The sequence below is a fragment of the Bos grunniens genome, chromosome 29 (genome assembly GCF_055505025.1).
Source record: "Bos grunniens cultivar Pamir isolate PY7600 chromosome 29, Bosgru_T2T1.0, whole genome shotgun sequence".
NCBI lineage: Eukaryota > Metazoa > Chordata > Mammalia > Artiodactyla > Bovidae > Bos > Bos grunniens.
Window position 1 is genome coordinate 33,429,984 of NC_141193.1, and position 22,497 is coordinate 33,452,480.

General features: G+C 36.3%; 1 protein-coding gene and 1 pseudogene across 7 annotated transcripts in view; both read right to left on the reverse strand.

Annotated features, from left to right (window-relative positions):
* Positions 1 to 22,497, reverse strand: part of RSF1 (remodeling and spacing factor 1) — a 148,176-nt gene that overhangs the window by 30,704 nt on the left and 94,975 nt on the right. For 3 of the 6 annotated variants that reach the window (XR_015158156.1, XM_086385757.1, XM_086385758.1), the window contains exons 6-7: positions 2,883 to 4,627; positions 927 to 1,133 (exon numbers count right to left, since the gene is read on the reverse strand). Coding sequence is in view for 5 of the 6 variants with exons in the window: in XM_086385757.1 (XP_086241883.1) it covers positions 927 to 1,133; positions 2,883 to 4,627 (1,952 nt within the window). In the remaining variant the exon portion in view is untranslated. Of the gene's footprint in view, positions 1 to 926; positions 1,134 to 2,882; positions 4,628 to 8,413; positions 8,480 to 8,780; positions 8,847 to 22,497 lie in introns of all 6 variants that reach the window. The other 3 variants (XM_086385755.1, XM_086385756.1, XM_086385759.1) reach the window with 3 other exon arrangements.
* LOC147342483 (ubiquitin-conjugating enzyme E2 N pseudogene) lies at positions 19,228 to 22,314 on the reverse strand (annotated as a pseudogene). Its single transcript, XR_015158158.1, has one exon. The product of XR_015158158.1 is annotated as a ubiquitin-conjugating enzyme E2 N pseudogene (transcript).

Consider the following 22,497-nt stretch of genomic DNA (forward strand, 5'->3'; position numbering starts at 1 on the left):
GAGCTATATCTCTTCCTGAAACTACTGAGATATGATAAACTTCATCGATTAATTTAGTTTCCAGATATGATTTTCACATTTAGGAAGAAAACTGTAAGTTAAACCATAAATAGCTTTACCTCAGCCCACAACAAGTATCAGGAGCTGTTCTGAGCAACTTTACATAACTTGTTTCTGCTCTTCACAACTCTACCTATGTGGAAGCATCTTTATGTCTCTTTCTACTTAATAGGTAGAACTTGCTTTCGAAGTAAAATCTATTCAAAACAGAACAGCTGGGCATAACAAGAGTGCTTCTTCAACAGGTTCTTTAGAAAGCCCTCATAAACTGCAAAAATATATATCTAGGTGAGGAACTGGGTTTTCTGATTTAGGCAATCTCTGAAGAACTTACTTCCAAATAAGACATTCCTGTGCAAATCTGTCACTATTTTTCTGAATATATCCGGTCTATAATTATCCTCTTAATTTTTTTTTTAGAACTACCCATTTCTAAAGTTTAAAGCCCTACTGGTTTATTACTTGACTTATTTATATGTTTTTACAGAAAGGCAACAAGCCCTTCAGGTCTTACTTATTCGAAGCTGCTACTTCAGAAATATCATTATAAAGTAACTTAAAGGGAAAGAACAAAATTTTAAAGAAAAAAAGAAAAACAAAAAAAACCAGAATAGGAATATCCGAATAAACTGATCTGTGAGAAGAGATTAACAGTGCATGCTTAAGTGGAGAAACATCATTACAAAGCCAGGTAAGAATGAAAGCAAGATCCTGACCCTCCCTAGAATTAGGTTATTATCTGAGAATAGAAATAAAAGATTTTGCACACAAAAAATTGAAATAATGATCAAACCCAGATAAGTTAAAATGTTTCAACCACAGCATGGCAATAATCTGAATACTGTCCAGAGAGATCAGGTACGTACTAATTCAGGATGGTTTGGAAGGCCACATTTTTTGCATGGTTCATCATCATCTGCTAGGATGGCTTCTTCACTTTCCTTTTCTTCCTCCTCTTCTGAAGCTGCAGATGATTTTTCACTGTCAGACCCTTCACTTTCATCATTGCTGGAATATTTCCACCTGCCACGTGTTCGAGAGCCAGTCCATCGAACTTTGCCTTTGGGCTTTACCTTGTATAAAATAAAAGATTAGGACAATTTGATGTAATAACAATGTAAAAAAAAAAAAAAAAAAAAAAACATGCTTCTGATTACATGCGCATTGTGGAATATTTAGTGAATATACAAAGAAGAAAAGAAAAAATTACTGTAGTTTCATCAACAGATATACTTACTATTAAATTTTGGTATATATTTCCATTATTTTTTTCTACTTTTTGGGAGGGGAGAATTATAATGAACATTCTGTCTTATTAAATACTTGCCCTAGTGATAAAATATTCTAACATCGTGTGTGTGTGTGAGTATGTGTGTGTATATATATTATATATATATATAATATGCCATCACATAGCTATATCTAATCCACAACTACACAGACATTTAGGTAGTTTTCCATTTTTTCACCTTCATAAACAATGTATCCTTGCAAATATAAAATCTTTACACAAACCTCTGTGGTTAGGATAAATTCCTGGAAGAGGATTCTGGGTCAAAGGGCATGTACTTTTCAAAGGCTCTATAATTGAACACTGACTATATTCTCACACATTGTTATATTAAAAATTTATTTCTCATATCAGAGAAATGGATCAGAACCGCATAAAAATTTCTGACAAACTTAAAAAATACATTATTCAGAAACTAACATTATAATGTTGGGAACTGCTTTCTACTGGTTGGCTTCACAATATTTTAAGTCATATTTCAGTTCACTCCTACAGTTTAAGTCCTCACCAAAGACCAAAATAACTCTAACAACAGGAGGAAATTTTTTTTAGTATTTCAAGGAACTAAGGACCACTTACAATTAAGAACAATGTTATTACTTAAATAAATCAAAAACAAAAGGAGCGCTTTTTTTTTAAGTAGCACTTTAATTATGACAAATTTTCCATAGGCTGGCTAAAGACTTGTACAAGATTTTGCTTAAAATAAGAGGGTCATAGAAGAAAAAAAAAAAAAAATTCTGGCTCTAAGACTAATAACTGAAATGGGGAAACAGAGGCTCTCTCAAACACTGGCAATGAGAGGGTACATTAATGGGGCCTTTTTGGAAAGTAAAGAAGCAAAAGTTACCAAAACTTAAAATATTTATGTCCCTTGACCCAGTAATTCCAATTCTAGGATTCTATTCTAAAGAAATACTCACTCATGTCCAAAAGGATCTTCAATGCAGCATTGCCTGTAATAGTGAAAAATTGGGAACAACCTAAATGTCAATCAATCAGGGAGGAGTTAAAGAAACTGAGGCACATCCACACTATGGAATACTACGTGGCCATCAATAACTGAAGGTAGACTCTATCTACTGATAGGGAAAACGTTCAGACACACATTGTTAAGTGAAAAACTCACAGAAAAATGAATTTATCTTTTAAGTGCATGGGAAATATTTACAAACACAGACATGAATATATGGAAAAAAGACCAAAAGAGATGCAGCCCAAACCGTTAATAGTGTTTGTGAGAAATTTTCATTTTTCAAGTGTTACAAGTTAGGTATTACCTGTAGAACTTACAAATAGAATATATTTCTGTACTGCCTATAATAGAGAAAATGTTTAAAAGATGATACAGTCTGAAATTTAATGTCTGGAGATAACTAATAAGACATCTCAGATATAGGAAGAAAGAGTTTTTTTGTTGTTGCTGTTTTATCTTTGAATGAGTTGTTTTAGCCAAAAGTAAAAAGCCATGAACACTTAAAAGTCAAATATTTCTAATAAAAACTAAAGCTCAGAGTAGGAGAAATTTTACCTTGGCTACTTTAGAATTTGTATCCTTCTCTGCTTTTTTCAAATTTTCTTTTTTGTCTGTCTTTTGCAAAGCTGCTGACTCTTCTTCTACTTCATCTTCTTCCCCTCTTTTTTTATCAGCTTTCTGATCTCTGATTTCAGCCACTTTTGCTGTGGGTCTAGATATTCTTGGAGACCTCCTCAAAGTACGACCAACGTTTGTTTTCTCTTCTTCCTTTTCTGTCTTCTCTTGTTTGGTTTCTGGTTCTAAAATTTTGGGAGGAGAATCTGACTTCTTTTTCCGACTAGATATCCTAATTGTTAATTTGATGCCTTCTTTCTGCCTTTCGGAGGTTATCTCTGTGTTTTCTGAGGCAGTGTTTTCTTCTTCAGGAATCAACTTATATTTCAATTTGCTTTTTTGCATAGAACCCTTTGTCTCAGAAGGATCACCTGTGCCAGAGGTCTGGGCATTGTCCAGATTATCCACTTCTACCTTTGTTGATTCAGAATCCACTTTTAAAATTTCTGGGTCTACTTTCTCCAGGGACTGACCTTCTAGTGAACTTGTATTCTGACACTCAACTTCTGAGGCTAGTTTCTCACAGTGGACAGTCACGTTAGACGATGAATAAGTTTCAGCTGCCTCAGGAGACCCGGCCTTTTCTGATTCTACAGTTGTCTTTGGAACCTCCTCCGGTATTGGACTCAATCTTTGTATGTCCTTATCAAGAAAAGTCTTTTTGGACTTTTCAAGACACTCTAGGACTGGTGGGCGCTTATCCTTCTTACTTTTGGGAGCCTTCTCTTCAACTCTCATACTGTAGGATTCAGTGGCAGATAAAGCAGTTTTTAAACAGAGATCCTTTGCTACTTCAGCAGTCTCAAGAGAGGTTTCCATTTCTGAAGGACCAGTTTCGTCTATGTACTCTTTCTGACTCGGGGTCTCTAAGACTGATATTGAATTATCTGTATCTTTCCCTAAAGGGACCACTTCTTTCTCAAGATCACCTATTTTTACACTTGGAATGACAGAATTTACAGACTCTGCTCCATTTCCCTCCATGATGACACTTCTGTCCTTAGAGGGGCTGCAACTATCTTCCTTTGAATCATAAAACTTTGTCTCCATCTGTTCTGTCTTAAAATGTGGAGTTACCTTTTCATCACTAACTTCTCCATTTACCAGCTGTTTCCCTTCATGACCCAAGGCAGTGATTGTAGAGATCCTTTTACAAGTCTCTTCCTCTTGTTTGATTTCATCTTTCAAAAACTCTTTTGTTGGAGTAACTGATTTACACAAAGGTCCTTTGATTGGACTATCAAAATCATCACTCAGTTTAATTTCTCGTTTTTTTAGTGGAATCTTGGCCTGCTGGTCATTTTTAAGTTTCTCGGTTTCTTCAGTAGACTTTTCAGTAATTTCTTGAGAAGATTTAACATTGCTAACAAACTCTAGCCTCTCAGGCTCTAACTTCTCCATACTACCTTTGATATCTCTAGGATCTGCTTTACATTCTTTCATTTCCACTTTTACAGGTTTGACATTTTCCTTGAAGGAATCACTTTCTTCTTTGATAATCTTTTTTTCTTCACTTTCTGGAAAAGGTTTTTCTAGCTTCACTATGACTGGCAGTTTTACAAGTTCCTTTTCATCTTCTTTTTCTATTTTCACAGTAGTCTCTTCTAGAGCACTGGGTGTAGAACATTTTTCTGAATCTATTGGCCGCTCTTCACTTTTCATCTTTGCACTTCCTTTCTGTTCCTCTAAAAATAAGAAAAAGTTTACATGAATCTAAGCATTCAAGATTATAAAATGTATAAGGCATAACATAAAATATATTCCCATTCGAAGTTTCTCTCTTAGAAAAGGTGGCTTTTGTCACAGGACATTTGACAATAAAAGATGAAATCAGACAGTAAAGAAAATACCAAACTCTGAAGTACAACTTTTAGATATTAAAAAACTGTTATTTAGAAAGATTTCTGCTTTATACTTTTAATTTCAATGCTCTCAATGAAATGCAAATATTTATACAGCTCAAATAATTTATTCAAGCTCAAGTGATGGCTCAAAACTATGAAACTAAGAATACATCATAATCAAACATTTCCAAAAGACCATATTTGTTTTAAAAACTGACAACTGTTCTCTGCAAGTTATAGACCACTTCATTTCATTGAGAAAACACGAAAAAGGCAGTGGGGAAATGTTTTATGTTTTAATCAGGTTACAAAAGTAACAATTCTGTACAGAAAATGGAAAATATGCCCACAATCTGAATACCTACAATTAATATTTTATTGGAGGTTACTTCTTCTAGTTTTATGTTTTTTTGACAAAGCTGGAATCATGCTGCCTCATTTTCCTCACTGAAACATTAGCATTTTCTCATGACATGAAATGTCTTCAGAGAATTGGACTTAACTGTGTAACTCCTTAACGTGATTATATTACAATTTACTTTATCAAATGCCATTAATAAACATTTCAGAATGTAATATATTACAAAGAAACTATGTTTACCTGTTAACTCCTCTTTTTACCAATTATTGGCTATATATTTACAATTTTTACGGAGTACCGAACAGTGCAAATTTAAGTATAATGAAAGTCATATTTAGTAAATACCATAATCTTTGAATGAGATTACAGACAAGGCATATATGTTTTAAAGTTGTGCTAAGAGAATCTGAGCCATGTTTTCAGAATTCATTAAGTACTAATTTTACCTATAAGAACACCAAAGAAGATAAAAAAGCCTTCCTCAGCGATCAATGCAAAGAAACAGAGGAAAACAACAAAATGGGAAAGACTAGGGATTTCTTCAAGAAAATTAGAGATACCAAGGGAACATTTCATGCAAAAAATGGGCTCAATAAAGGACAGAAATGGTATGGACCTAACAGAACCAGAAGATATTAAGAAGAGGTGGCAAGAATACACAGAAGAACTGTATAAAAAAGAGCTTCATGACCCAGATAATCACGATGGTGTGATCACTCACCTAGAGACAGACATCCTGGAATGTGAAGTCAAGTGGGCCTTAGAAAGCATCACTACGAACAAAGCTAGTGGAGGTGATGGAATTCCAGTTGAGCTCTTTCAAATCCTGAAAGATGATGCTGTGAAAGTGCTGCACTCAATATGCCAGGGAATTGGGAAAACTCAGCAGTGGTCACAGGACTGGAAAAGGTCAGTTTTCATTCCAATCCCAAAGAAAGGCAATGCCAAAGAATGCTCAAACTACCGCACAATTATACTTATCTCACATGCTAGTAAAATAATGCTCAAAATTCTCCAAGCCAGGCTTCAGCAATATGTGAACCGTGAACTTCCAGATGTTCAAGCTGGTTTTAGAAAAGGCAGAGGAACCAGAGATCGAATTGCCAACATCTGCTGGATCATGGAAAAAGCAAGAGAGTTCCAGAAAAACATCTATTTCTGCTTTATTGACCATGCCAAAGCCTTTGACTGTGTGTATCACAATAAACTGGAAAATTCTGAAAGAGATGGGAATACCAGACCACCTGACCTGCCTCTTCAGAAACCTACATGCAGGTCAGGAAGCAACAGTTAGAACTGGACATGGAACAACAGACTGGTTCCAAATAGGAAAAGGAGTACGTCAAGGCTGTATATTGTCACCTTGCTTATTTAACTTATATGCAGAGTACACCATGAGAAACGCTGGACTGGAAGAAGCACAAGCTGAAATCAAGATTGCCAGGAGAAATATCAATAACCTCAGATATGCAGATGACACCACCCTTATGGCAGAAAGTGAAGGGGAACTAAAAAGCCTCTTGATGAAAGTGAAAGAGGAGAGTGAAAAAGTTGGCTTAAACCTCAACATTCAGAATACCAAGATCATGGCATCTGGTCCCATCACTTCATGGCAAATAGATGGGGAAACAGTGGAAACAGTGTCAGACTTTATGGTTTTTCCAGTGGTCATGTATGGATGGGAGAGTTGGATTGTAAAGAAAGCTGAGCGCCAAAGAATTGATGCTTTTGAACTGTGGTGTTGAAAAGATTCTTGAGAGTCCCTTGGACTGCAAGGAGATCCAACCAGTACATTCTAAAGAAGATCAGCCCTGGGTGTTCATTGGAAGGACTGATGCTAAAGCTGAAACTCCAATACTTTGGCCACTTCATGCAAAGAGTTGACTCATTGGAAAAGACCCTGATGCTGGGAGGGATTGGGGGCAGGAGGAGAAGGGGATGACAGAGGATGAGATGGCTGGATGCCATCACCGACTCGATGGACATGAGTTTGAGTGAACTCTGGGAGTTGGTAATGTGCAGGGAGGCCTGGCGTGCTGCGATTCATGGGGTCGCAAAGAGTCGGACACGACTGAGCGACTGAACTGAACTGAACTGAAGTGAACCCTTGCAATGGGAAAACTGATTTTAAATGAAGTTTTACCAAGATAGGAATTTAACAATTTTTTCTGAACAGATTCCCGCCAAGTTGATACAGCAGACAGAGTTTCAAAGTTTTCATGGGAATGAAATGTAATGGTGAGAAGTGAGATAAAGACTTCTTTAAACTGAGAATTCAGTATTACTTTTAAGAAGTATTTTTATTACAAATCACCCATTTTATGTTCAAATCATAATTGCAAGTAAAAAAAATTCAAGAACTGCTGATAACCATTGAGAACCTGAAATTAGCTCACTGTTCCACCCTCTTTACATGGTCATACACTAATTTAAAAATATGTATGTCACTACGAAAATTAAAGACATAGTAGGAATGATCTAGTCTGAATGTCTTCTGTTTCCCATATATTAAGCAGGTTCAGTAAATTCCTATGCATTGGCATTGGTTAGTGTATCAGAAAATCTAATTCAGGAAATATCTTGGATAATGATTAATATACAGATTACCATCTTTATCAATAACTTTAGCTCAATACAAAGAGTATACAAAAATATGGAACACCATTTAATGTTTTTTTTAATATATTTGGTTCGAAAAGCAACTCAGAATCTCACTGTGATTCTCACCAAAGGCAAAATGACACTTTGCTTTTGGGGAGGTGAATGATTTAGTCCTTTAAACTGATTCTGATCTGAATAACAACATGACAAAATAAAATGAAGAATAACATTAGGTTGAGACTCCTAGGTTCAGTAATCTTACTTCAGCTAGTGGTGTGTCTCTGAATATCCTACAAACTCAGTGATCCTCACTTCTTCATGTACAAAGAAGCTGACTAAGTGACCTCAATAATTATTCTTCACTGGCTTGTATTTCTCTTAGTCCCAAAATAGTCAATATTTTTTGGCTTAGCTCTTACAAAAGAAAAACATGACAATAATTACAACTGTAGCTCCTGTAGATCACATGTGTGTATCCCTAAAGCTGAAGACAGGAAAACCATGACACCGAATGAAACTTTAAGCACTATCATAATTGGCAAGAAGGTCATTTAGTTATATAAGCATTTTCAACAAAGGTTTGTCAAAAGCAAACTGTAAAGGAAGATGCAAATGAGCTTGAGAGACATGAAATTTGAACTAACAATACTCAAGGAAAAATTCACCTTCAAAATCACAATGCAGAAGCAATGTTCCTTGACAGACTTGAAGGGATTCAAGACAGCTGTTACCTATTGTGGGATTCAAAAGCACGTTCATTCATTTGCTCAACAAATATTTACTAATCACCTATTATGTGCTCTCCCACCCATCCCAACCAGAATCACTATGTAATCAAACATTGAATGTTCATATAAATTACAGTGAAGGACATTGCTAGTTGCCTATCCAGTATCTATCTTCTTTCTTACTACTAGAATTCTGATTTTGTTCAGGAAAGTACTTGCCTCTTCAGAAACCTTAAAGCTAAGGGTCATTTGAACCAGTTCTGGCCAATGAGATGCATAAAGAAATCTATTGAGTAAGACTTACAGGGTTCAGTTGACCTATGCCTTCTGCCCTTTCCCCTTCTTTCTGTCCAGAGTCTGCACACAATACCTGAAAAGGGAACAATCAAAGCCACATGCTAAGGATGGCAGACTAGGAAGGGTACTTGATGGCTTTATGGAGCTGCTTAACCAGACCTAGAGTGCCTACCACATGACTTTTTATTATAAGAAAAAAATTTACCTCACACATGTCAGAATGGCCATCATCAAAAGGAATACAAATAACAAACACTGGTGAGGAAATGAAGAAAAGAACTCTCATACGCTACTGGTGGCTAAGTAAATTGGTGCAGTCACTCTGGAAAACAGTACGGAGGTTTCTCAAAAACTAAAAGTAAAGACACTATGTGTGCTCAGTTGCTCTGTCATGTCCAACTCTGCAACCCCATGAACTGTAGCCCGCCAGGCTCCTCTGTCCATGAGATTATCCAGGCAAGAATACTAGAGTGGGCTGCCATTTCCTCCTCCAGGGCGTCTTTTTGACCCATGGACTGAATCCACGTCTCCTGCGTTAGCAGGAGGATTCTTTACCACTGAGCCACCTGGGAGGCCCAGAAATATCATATGACCCAGCAGTTCCACTCTGGGGTATGTATCTGAAAGAAACATTAATCTGAAAAGACTCATGAACCCAACGTTCATAGCACTATTTATAACTGCCAAGGTACGGAAGCATCCTAAGTGTCCATCAACAGATGAAATGGATAGAAATGTTGTAAATATATGTAATGAATACTGCTGCTGCTACTGCTAAGTCGCTTTGGTCGTGTCCGACCCTGTGTGACCCCATAGACAGCAGCCACCAGGTTCCTCTGGTGTCCCTGGGATTCTCCAGGCAAGAACACTGGAGTGGGTTGCCATTTCCTTCTCCAACGCATGAGAGTGAAAAGTGAAAGTGAAGTCGCTCAGTCGTGTCGGACTCTTAGCAACCCCATGGACTGTAACCTACCAAGCTCCTCCGTCCATGGGATTTTCCAGGCAAGAGTACTGGAGTGGGTTGCCATTTACAACTTAGCCATAAAAAAGAATAAAAGCTTGCCATTTGCAGCAACATGGATGAACTTAGAGGGCATTATGCTAAATGAAGTCAGACAAAGAAAGACAAATACTGTATGATTATCCCTTATGTAGAATCTAAAAAAATACAACAGCCTACTGAATAAAACAAAGAAACAGACTCACAGAGGAAGAGAACAAATCAGTGTACCAGTGCGGGAAGGAAAGCAGGGTGGTACAACATAGGGATAGAGCAGGAAAAAAGTGTTCTTATAGGATTATATGAAGCCACATGTGTTAAACTTTTGAAAATTGTAAAGCACTATAGAATTTTTTTAAATCTCTCAATTTTTTAAAAAAAAAAGAAAAAAAATTCCAATTGAAAAAACATGTACCCAAATGCAACCCTGTCTGATTTCCTTTCCTCTTACTCTTGCTTCCTACTACTTGTTCTTTCCCATACTCACCAAATTAATCTATATCATTTAATATATATTGGGCTTGTCATCTATTCAGTGATAAGGAATAACTAATCTCTGATGCTCTAATTTCTTTATAATTCTCTTCTTGTAAGACAAGACTTGAGAAATTTTAAAACATCATAGTGATTTCAGATTCTGCTCTAATGTTATATACTTACAGTGAGTATAAATTAACATAAACACTGTAAAGAGCAAGTTGGAAATACCTACTCTAAAGCCTGAAGAAATATACTCTATAGTTTAGCAATTCTACTCAAAGAAAATAAACTTACATAAAACTAAACAGAAATATGTACATGATTATTTGCTGTTGCACTGATATAAAAGAGAAAAATGAGAAATAATATCTCTCAAACAGAAAAATGAATAATCACTACAGAGCAAACAAAAGAAATGAATTTATAAAGATCAATATGGGTAAATCTCAAAAACAGAAAGATGAGTGAAATAGCAATACGCTAAAGGACAGGTTGTATGATAGCACTTGTAGAGGTTCTGAAATGCAAATTCACATGATTCACAGGACTGCGGCACTGCTTAGAAAATAAGCGTAGGGGGAACGGAATGGAAAATGAAGTGAAAGGAAAATGTTTAACTGTTCTATAAGATTTTAAAAATTAAAAGCAAATTTTGGTAATATTTAAGTATTTCATACTATCATGTGTTTATTTAAAATATTTCATTAAAAATTAAGATTATGAGTCAGATAAAACTTAAATGCTCTCTTGCTTGGCCAGCTATGAGACCTTGGGATAATTATCTTAATCTAAGTTTCTTTGGATTCTTTAAAACGGAAGTCAGAATACCTAATTCAAGGAACTGCTGTGAGGGTTTTTTAAAAAATGAAGCCTGAAAACCACTTTACACAGTATGGTTTGGGAGTTTTTATGATGACAATAATACATTATTTGGCTCCTTCTTGCCACAATCTTTAGTCACATCCGAAAATTCCCTTAAGCAATCATCATTTTTAACCAGTCAACATTGCCTAGAAGGCCATTTCTATTTTTACCTCCTCATTCGTATTTTCCCATTTTGAAAAATAATTAAAATGTCAAATAACTAACTCCTAGTGTTGTTAATGATTATAGAAGGGTGCACTCAATGTTGGCATTGCTATTGATACTTATTATTATATATGTTATTGGGAAAATCTTAACATCCTTCAAGCTCAAATGCTACTCCATTTTAGTTTTACCTGAGTGTTTCCCCAACAAAGAATTAACTACTGTATCTTCTGCATTTGTGTCTTGCTTTATATAGGCTTTTACAGCATTACTTATTACCCAGAATTACAACTGTTGGTTTATAAATCTCTGCCTTACTAGTGTAAGAATACTACTCTGAGAAGAATCATGGATTATTACTTGCAGTAAGATACTCAAAAACCTCCTGAATGTATTGAACACAACTGAAACGGCAACAAATTCTAGACTAAATGTTGATAAATTATATCAAAACACTTTAAGATGTAACCTTTATAAACAGAAAGTCTTTAAGGTAGATTATAGGGTAATATTTAATTTCAAATCCTTCAAAGTTTATCTGACCAACTTACACAGTGAGATTTGGGAAGAACATTTCAGTTCAGTTCAGTTCAGTCGCTCAGTCGTGTCCAACTCTTTGCGACCCCATGAATTGCAGCATGCCAGGCCTCCCTGTCCATCACCAACTCCCGGAGTTCACCCAAACTCACATCCATTGAGTTGGTGATGCCATCCAGCCATCTCATCCTCTGTCGTCCCCTTCTCCTCCTGCCCCCAATCCCTCCCAGCATCAGAGTCTTTTCCAATGAGTCAGCTCTTCGCATGAGGTGGCCAAAGTACTGGAGTTTCAGCTTTAGCATCAGTCCTTCCAAAGAACACCCAGGGCTGATCTCCTTCAGAATGGACTGGTTGGATCTCCTTGCAGTCCAAGGGACTCTCAAGAGTCTTCTCCAACACCACAGTTCAAAAGCAACAATTCTTCAGTGCTTAGCTTTCTTCACAGTCCAACTCTCACATTCATACATGACCACTGGAAAAACCATAGCCTTGACCAGACGGACCTTTGTTGGCAAAGTAATGTCTCTGCTTTTCAATACGCTATCCAGGTTGGTCATAACTTTCCTTCCAAGGAGTAAGCATCTTTTAATTTCAAGGCTATAATCACCATCTGCAGTGATTTTGGAGCCCAGAAAAATAAAGTCTGACACTGTTTCCCCATCTATTTCCCATGAAGTGATGGGACCGGATGCCATGATCTTCATTTTCTGAATGTTGAGCTTTAAGCCAACTTTTTCTCTCTCCTCTTTCATTTTCATCAAGAGGCTTTTTAGTTCCTCTTTACTTTGTGCCATAAGGGTGGTGTGCATATCTGAGATGATTGATATTTCTCCTGGCAATCTTGATTCCAGCTTGTGCTTCTTCCAGCACAGCGTTTCTCATGATGTACTCTGCATATAAGTTAAATAAGCAGGGTGACAATATACAGCCTTGACGTACTCCTTTTCCTATTTGGAACCAGTCTGTTTGTCCATGTCCAGTTCTAACTGTTGCTTCCTGACCTGCATATAGGTTTCTGAAGAGGCAGGTCAGGTGGTCTGGTATGCCCATCTCTTTCAGAATTTTCCACAGTTTATTGTGATCCACACAGTCAAAGGCTTTCGTATAGTCAATAAAGCAGAAATAGATGTTTTTCTGGAACTCTCTTGCTTTTTCCATGATTCAGCGGATGTTGGCATTTCGATCTCTGGTTCCTCTGCCTTTTCTAAAACCAGCTTGAACATCTGGAAGTTCACGGTTCACGTATTGCTGAAGCCTGACTTGGAGAATTTTAGCATTACTTTACTAGCATGTGAGATGAGTGCAATTGTGCAGTAGTTTGAGCATTCTTTGGCATTGCCTTTCTTTGGGATTGGAATTACTCTAGGAGGTGGATCCAAATAAATAATGCTGTGATTTATGTCAAAAAGTGTCCTGCCTATTTTTTTCCCCCTAAGAGTTCTATATTACCTGGTCTTACATTTAGGTCTTTAATCCATTTTGATATTATTTTCCTGTATGGTGTTAAGGAGTGTTGTAATTTCATTCTTTTTCACATAGGTGTTCAGTTTTTCCAGCACTACTCGTTGAAGACACTGTCTTTTCACCATTGTCTATTCTCGCCTCCTTTTTTGTAGATTAATTGGCCACAGGTGCGTGAGCTTATTTCTGGGTTTTCTATCCTTTCCCTCTGATCTATATTTCTGTTTTTGTGCCAGGACCACACTACTTTTCTGACTGCAGCTTTATAGGATAGTCTGACATCAGGGAGCCTGATACTCCCAGATCCATTAGGCAAAGACTGCTTTGTCTACTTGAGGTCTTTTATGTTTCCAGACAAATTTAAAAAAAATTTTTGTTCTAGGTGTTACAAATGCCATTGGTAATTTGACAGCGAGATTGCCTTGGGCGGTAGAGTTATTTTGGGTAGTATAGTCATTTTGACAATATCAATTCTTCCAGTCCAAGAACACAGTGTAATATATCCTTCCATCTGTTTTGTATCATCTTTGATTACTGTCATAAGTGTCTTATAGTTTTCAGTTTTTGCCTTCTTAGGTAGATTTATTTCTACCTAAGATATAAAGCATTTTCTTTTTTATCCAATGGTAAAGGAGATTCTTTCCTTCATTTCTCTTTCTGATCTGGTTAGTGTACAGAAATGCAACAGATTTCTGTGTATTCACTAATGAGCTGCAGTAGTTTCCTGGGCTCAAAATATTGAAATTATCATTTGATATATTACTACTATGCATCAAATGGACAAATAAGAGCTGTCCTCACAGTTCTGTGTCAGTCACTCAGTCATGTCTGACTCTTTGTGACCCCATGGACTGTAGCCTGCCAGGCTCCTCTGTCCATGGAATTCTCCAGGCAAGAATTCTGGAGTGGGTTGCTCTGCCCTTCTCCAGGGGATCTTCCTGATCCAGAGATCAAACCCAGGTCTCCTGCATTGCAGGCATATTCTTTACTGTCTGAGCCACCAGGGAACTATCATTTTATTCCATGTTAAAGGGATACAAATTGGTGCCAATCCTTCTGTAACTTATTTAAAAATTACATGGTCGATATCTGACAAAGGCATCAAGAAATTTTTTTAATTAAGTATAACAAAATAAAGCCAGAGAAAACAAATGAACCATTTAATAAATTATTAGAAGGCAAACAACAAATAGAACCCTGTTAGCATCCCAAGAGGCACACACAAGCCTTTGCCCAATAGTAATACCCTAACAATTATAACTATTACCCCATTTTACATTATATTAATCACTTCCTTATTTTGATTTATAGTTTAGTTTTACCTGTTTATTATTTTCTTTTTTAGGTCTCTTTAATCTACTCTTGCTCTTCCATCCTTTTTTTTTTTTCAATTTATTTGAGTCAGCAAATCCAGCAATGTGATGGTGATGCAAATCTGTAATACCTGGACTTTACTGAGTGCATTCCCATATGCCTTTGTTCTTTTTCTCCTGTAAATCACCACTTTAATCTACAGCCTTCAGCAGATTCACGTTTACCACAGAATACCACATAATTTCTGTGGTAAAAGTACTTTGGTGGTGGTATGTTCTTTATCAAGAGGCATTACTGTTTAATCATCCTTTTGTGTTGTTAAAGAGATGTTACTGCTCAATAAATAAAACCTTTCCTTATTAGGGAATGCAAAATGATGATATTCCCATTCTGTCAATCTTTCATCAATAATTATAAATTATATAAAAATAAGCTTTGCTAATGTATTGTTTTGTTTTACAGTGGTATAGTTCATACTGAAAAATAGCAGGATGAAAGCTCAATTCTTTCTGCTTAACAGTTTTCAAATTAATAATTTGGTCCCCACTGGTATCTTTCAAATTTTTCTATTAGGATCATGGTGGAATTTGTATCAAGATTTAAGACTTATTCAATGGGGCTTCCCTGGTGGCTCAGTGATAATGAGTCCCTTTGCCTGCCACTGTAGGAGGCACAGGTTCGATCCCTGGTTGGAAGATCCCATATACTGCAGAGCAACTAAGCCTGTGCATCACAACTATTGAGCCCATGCTCTGCAACAAGAGAAGCCACCACAATGAAAAGCCTGTGCTCTGCAACTAGAGAGTAGCCCCCTACTTTCTCCAAGTAAAGAATGCCCATGCAGCAACAAAGACCCAGGACAGGCAAAAATAAATCGAGTTATATATATATATATGTGTGTGTGTGTGTGTATGTATGTGTGTGTGTGTGTGTGTATATATAAAAGATATATTCTTCAATGTGTTTTAATCCACTACAGCTATTATCCTTATGATGCTTGTCCCATCTTAGACAGTGGAAACCTCTTTAAGTTGCCTCTTGAGGTGTTTCTGGTGTGATTTTGATGAGTCTTTACTACTTGGAATGACAGGATGTTTCTTGGCTCACGATACCCCAGAACTGGAATAAGCCACTTTTCCAAGAAGCCTTGATTTACTTTAATGGGAAATTGTACTTCAAGACCACAATCTGGGTGCTAAGGATGCTCACCGCTACTGGGTTGGCCATTGTTTCTAGGTCTTTTCAGTAGACAGAGCTAGAAAATAATAAAAATAATCCTTGAGTTTCATAACAACATTTCCTTAACTTTCTTACATCTTATTTCTTTTTCCCACACTGAGAATCTTGGTTTTCAAGAATATCACAAATGATACAATTAGAATATCAATTACATTTCACACATATTATGCAACTTTTCAGAATAATACCACCACCACACCAAAGTAATTTAATGGAAAGTCCACAAGTTTTTGTATGTTCTCTTCCCATTTTTTCTCCATTTATTTTGTCTTATAGCTCCACTGTTAAAACACAAAGTTATTAAAGACTATATGTTCTTTGCTCTATCTGTCATTTAGATTTAGTTACATGTAGTGAAGTGAAAGTTGCTCAGTGCTGTCCAACTCTTTGTGACCCCATGGACTATACAGTCCATGGAATTCTCTAGGCCAGAATACTGGAGTGAGTAGCCGTTCCCTTCTCCAGGGGATCTTCCCAAGCTACTAAATTAATGCTCACCCAACATTCTTTTTCAAATCTTTATTATGAAATAGTTTTAGACATACAGATATCTTACAAAAATAGTTCAAGGACACCATCACCTTGTTTCCCATAAGTTAACAACTTGTGCCCTCATAGCACAGTTCTCAAAACCAGGAAATTAACATTAGTAAAACACTATTAAACAGATTTGATTAAATTTCGCCAGATCCCCTCATCCCCTGCCAGGTCCATTCTGTTTTGAGGATACATGTCTCATTTTGTTCTTGGATTTCTTTCAGTTCAGTTCAGTCGCTCAGTCATGTCTGACTCTTCGCGATCCCATGAAGTGCAGCACGCCAGGCCTCCCTGTCCATCACCATTTCCCGGAGTTCACTCAGACTCATGTCCATCGAGTCAGTGATGCCATCCAGCCATCTTATCCTCTGTCGTCCCCTTCTTCTCCTGCCCCCAATCCCTCCCAGCATCAGAGTCTTTTCCAATGAGTCAACTCTTCGCATGACGTGGCCAAAGTACTGGAGTTTCAGCTTTAGCATCATTCCCTCCAAAGAAATCCCAGGGCTGATCTCCTTCAGAATGGACTGGTTGGATTTCCTTGCAGTCCAAGGGACTTGAAAGAGTCTTCTCCAACCACAGTTCAAAAATTTCTATTTCTCTCATTCATTCCACACTGCAGGAAAGTGTAGTCCCTGCCATGTAGAAGGAATTGATATTCACCTGCAGAGAAAAGTGATCCCTTCTCCATGTATTTATTTATTCAATCATGAACTTACAGAAATGCAAAGTCATAGATTTAAAATCTATCGCTGCATAAATCTGTGGCTAAAACAGTTCTGCTTTCACCACTCCTTCCAGTCGGCACTGGGTCCTCCTGAGCCCAGATTATTTTCTGAGTATATCCTTAATTTCTGGCATTCCAAAATATTCTAGCTTATCTTGCATTTTTCTTGCCCATCCCCTAAAGCAATTGTCTCTATGGGGCACTAGTTCCTTTTAGTAGAAAATGATAGTTTGAAATGAAAATCTAGAGGCTAAGAGTGCTCACTGTTACTGGGTTATCACTGTTCTCAGATTCCTCTCATGAACAGAGGTAGGAAATATATGTGTGTGTGTATATATATATATATGTTAAGCCATACAAATGAATATATTTATATTTATTACCATATTACCCACCACTGAGGTTTTGTTAGTCTTTTTGGCTATCTGAAGCTCATTCACTAGAAGATTCCTATAAAAAGACTCATAGAAAATAGATCTGAGATATTGATAGCAGTTTACATGAAGTCTCTATCTAGAAGTCATTTTGGCTAGACATAAAATCCCTGGTTCACATTTTTTCCCTTATATGTTATGGTATTTTCTTTTGGCATAAGGCATTGCTTTCAAATACAGCGATGGCAGTCTGATATTCTTTTCTCTAAAAGTTACCTGGTCTTTCTGTCAAGATGGCCAAAGTACTTTCTTCAAAGCCGAAGGGTTTTACTAGAATATGTCTTCATGCTGGTTTTTCTGGGTTGATTTTCCAAGGTCTTTAGTGTCTTTAAAATATGCAGTCTTACATTCTTTTTTTTATTTCAAGAAGTTATGGGAGGGGACATGGGTAAACCTATGGTTGATTCACAGCAGTCTGATATTGATGTCTGGTAGAAACAATGTTTGGTATTTGGTAGAAATCAAAGCAATACTGTAAATCAATTAACTTTCAATTAAAAATAAAGAAATTAAAAAAAGAAGTTATGTTAAGCATAGTCTTTAGAATTTCTGTCTGTTTCCTTGCTTTGGTTTCCTTTTTTATGGACCTCTGTAGGATTTTTATTACGTATCTTCAACTCTTTATCTCTTTTTCTCAAATCTTCATCGACTTGCTTTTGTTTTTATTTTTAAAAACACACAACATCCCATCTGCTGTTTTTTTTTTTTTTTTCAGAGTAACAAAAAATATTGTATTGTACTAAAACATAAGATTTACAGAAATTTTCAGATAAGCCATACAAAATGGTCACAAGCTTTTTCTTGAAGGGAAGATTCTACACCTGACAGCAAAGTCACAATTTTATTAGTGAGGGCTGTGATGTCTGTTTAATGTCTGTTTGGTTCAAACAATCAAGCTTGTCCATCTACAGCATCTAAATAAAGTTAGACTTCGCTAGAGAGCATATTCTAAAGAAATGGTTAATAGGATTGAAGTAAGCCAGAAAGAAAAACACCAATACAGTATACTAACACATATATATGGAATTTAGAAAGATGGTAACAATAACCCTGTATATGATACAGCAAAAGAGACAATGATGTATAGAACAGTCTTATGGACTCTGTGGGAGAGGGAGAGGGTGGGAAGATTTGGGAGAATGGCATTGAAACATGTATACTATCATGTATGAGGCGAGTCGCCAGTCCAGGTTCGATGTGCGATGCTGGACGCTTGGGGCTGGTGTGCTGGGAAGACCCAGGGGGATGGTGTGGGGAGGGGGGAGGGAGGGGGGTGCGGGGTGGGGGGCACGTGTGTACCTGTGGTGGATTCATTTCAATGTTTGGCAGAGCCAATACAATGTTGTGGAGTTTAAAAATAAAATAAAATGAAAAAAAAAAAAAAAAAAGAAATGGTTAGCTGCTTTTAACCAATGCACTTAGATCACCATAAAAAAGGGGAAAGGAGCCCATAAAATTAAAATAAAACTACCTCCCCCCACCCCTCCACCTCCAAAAAAAACTAAAATAAAATGCAAAAAACACCCACACCCCTGCAGCTAACCTTGACAACTACCTTCATTCACAGTGCTTTATACTTAAACCATGATGGGGAAGTGAATAACAGCAGAGAGAGGCCACCGCTTTTAAATGTTTTGCAACAATCCAGACAATACTTCTGGCCTCTGCTCATGCTTTACAACAGTGAATCAGGACAAGATATAGATTTGCTAATGTGCATTTAATCACCAAAGATTTGAAGATGCCTGGGTTTTCATTCTGTAGTTTCTAAGACTGTGTCCATTAAATGCAAACAAAAAAGGAAGAAGTCTTGGCAGAACAGAAGTGATACACACTTGACGATCGAATCAATTTAAATTATTATTCATGGCATATAGCCTGGTCCATGCTCTAGCTGTTTCTAGGGCTTGGGCTTCGTTGGTCTCCCACTGCTCTGCTACATCATTTGCTAATGGATCATCTGGAATGGGAGCACTTAACAAAGCCTAGATCGATAGCAGAACTGTGCGAATCTGCAGTGACGGGGACCACTTATCTTTCAAAATATCTAAACATATTCTTCCCAACTTGTCTACATTAGGATGATAAATTTTGGTCATGAAATGTACTTTAAGGGCTGCCATTGGGTATTCTGGAAGGAATAGTTCAAGCTTAAAAACTCCTCCCTCAAAGGGGGAATCCTGAGGGCTGGCAATGACCACATGAAAATAACAGGCGTTGCTCTCATCTGGTTTTGCTTTAATGCCGGGAACTGGTTCTGCCAGCAAACGCTGGGTTTCCTTAATAATCCTGTGGGGCAGCCCGGCCATCTTGTCAGATCCTAAGTTCGGCCTCTGGTCTGGTATCCAGCTCTACTCCCCTCACGCATGGGTCATCTGCTGTTTTTTAAGGGCACTAATTCTTGTGTTTGTTGACTCAGATATTATTTACAGATTTTTTTTTTTAAATCGTTAACTCTGCCACCTATTCATTTAGAGTTTTCATATGTTTAGTAAGAACGTCTTTTGGTTAAGTTTTCATTTCTGCAGTGATGTTAATATGCTTCTTATTTTCTTTCATTATTATAATTCTATGGGATTTGGTCCTGATCTTTTTTAGTTACTCATTTTTATGTCAAGTAGATAGTTTTCCTAATTTTACTGCTATCAAGCTCTGCATTTTTCATATTAAAAATTAAAGTGATTTACTTTATGAGATTATATAACTCTAGACCTCTCCTATACTTTCATTTGAATCTTTTTTCTTTTCTTTTTTTAAACTTGTCTCTACTGTCCCTGTTCTATTTAATTTAGATCCTATTCCCAGCAGACTGCAGGAAGCTCTGTGTGGACTTTAGTTCTGGAAGGGATCTTCGGCTGGAGATCCCTTGAGAAGTCATAACACCCAGAGTACCCAAGTTCTGTTAAGATCTTAGTTTCAGATACTACAGTAATGCTATCAATATGTTCCTATTATAGGGGAATCTGTAGACAGTCAAAAACCATGCCATTGACACTTTCCAAAAATTATGAATGACAACTTAAATTTTCATCTGCTGATTCTAGTCATAACAAATTTAATCAGAAAAGAAAATTTTAACAGTTTCTCTAACCACGAAAGGGTTTTCTTTTCTTCTTCCTTTCCTCTTTGCTTTCTAAAGGAGGTGATCATTTCACAACAAATACAAATGTCAAATCATCATGTTGTATGCCTGATATGAATCTAAAGTTGTACGTCAATTATACTTCAATTTTAAAAAACCTGAAAATTCAAAAGTGGGTTTAGACTACTTTAAAAATTATTAAGTTTTACTGATATAGGTCACAAACTGAATTTTAGGATATAGAAAAGAATTTGCCAAATGAGAAATACAGCTCATGATTAAAACCACCAAAGATATTTGAAATCATATAATCACTAATAAAAGGAGAATAATCAGGATTTTTGCTAAAAGAAATATTGGTATGTACAAACATTATACCCTACATTAAAAGGCAAAATTATTTGGTTTTACGCAATGCTTGCAGCTAGGGGATGAATGATTAGTTTCCTCAAAGCAGCAAACAAGGTAAGAACATACTATTTTCAGGTTCTAATCGAAACAGTAAAGGAAAACTAAAAGTAGAGGAAGAAAGGACAATAAAGAGAGCAAATTCTGTACCCTGTCATTAAAAGGCACATTATCAAGAAAAAGTATTAACCAAACGATGTTAGATAAAACTTCAACTGGTTTCTCTGCTTCTAGAAAAGTTAGGATTTGCTTCTGATCTTCTGAAAAGGTTAGGATTTGATCTGCTCAGTTAACCATATTAAAAAAGTCAATCAGGAAATCAAGCTTAATAACTATCATAGTTATTAATAATTATCATAGACTTAAGAATTTGCTAAGGGTGACCCAAAACAAAAAAAGAAAACCAATCCACACCACACACACACAAAATCTATTTAAAAATTGGCTTACTTAAAAAAGGACTTAAATATTTCCCAAACAACACATACTAATAAGAACATGAAAAAGTCTTCAACATCATTGGTCATTTTGAAAATGCAAATCAAAACCCATAAATACCACTTCACATCATTAGAATGTCTATTATTTAAAAAAAAATAACAAGTGATTTGTAGGATGTGAAAAAATTGGAACCCTTATGCAGAACTGATAGGAATGTAAAATGGTGCAGCAGTTGTAGAAAACGATATGGCAAATCCTCAAAAAATTAAAAACAGAACTATAATCTGATCCAAAAATTCTACTCCAGGGATATACCCAAAAGAAGTACAAGCAGATATTTGTACATCGACTTTCATAGCAACATTATTTATAAAAGACAAAGGTAGAAGAAACCTTAGTGTCCAGTGACAGATGAATAGATAAAATGTGGTAGACACACACAAGAGAATATCAGCATTAAAAAAGAAAAATTCTGATACATGCTACAATATGGAGGAATACTGAAGACATTAAGCTCAGTGAAATAAGGCAATTACAAACGGACAAATATTGCATGATTTCTCTGAAGTGAGGTTCCTAGAGTTAGTCAAATTCATAGTCAGAAAGTAGAATGATGGATGCCTGTGGCTAAGGGGAGGGGGAAAAGGGTAATTAGTGTTTAATGGGTACAGAGTTTCAGTTGGAGGATATAAGTCTGGAGATGAATGGAGGTGACAGATGCACAATACAAATGAACTTGATGCCACAGAACTGTACACTTAAAAATGGTTAAAATGATAAAATTTTATGTTATGTGTATTTTACCACAATAATTTTTTAAAAGTTCACTAATATTCTCTGTATTCTTAAATTAGTAAAAGATAGTACGTTTTGATGACTGGAACACTTTTATGTAAATTTTTTAAATGTTCAGTATAAAAGACCAAAGTACTCAATAGTTTTTTGCCTCTTTTTCATTAAATGATAGAAAAATCTATTTCCTTTAACAGGAAGAGTTAAAACTCTTGAAACTGAGGGAAATTCAATTGATGTAGGTGG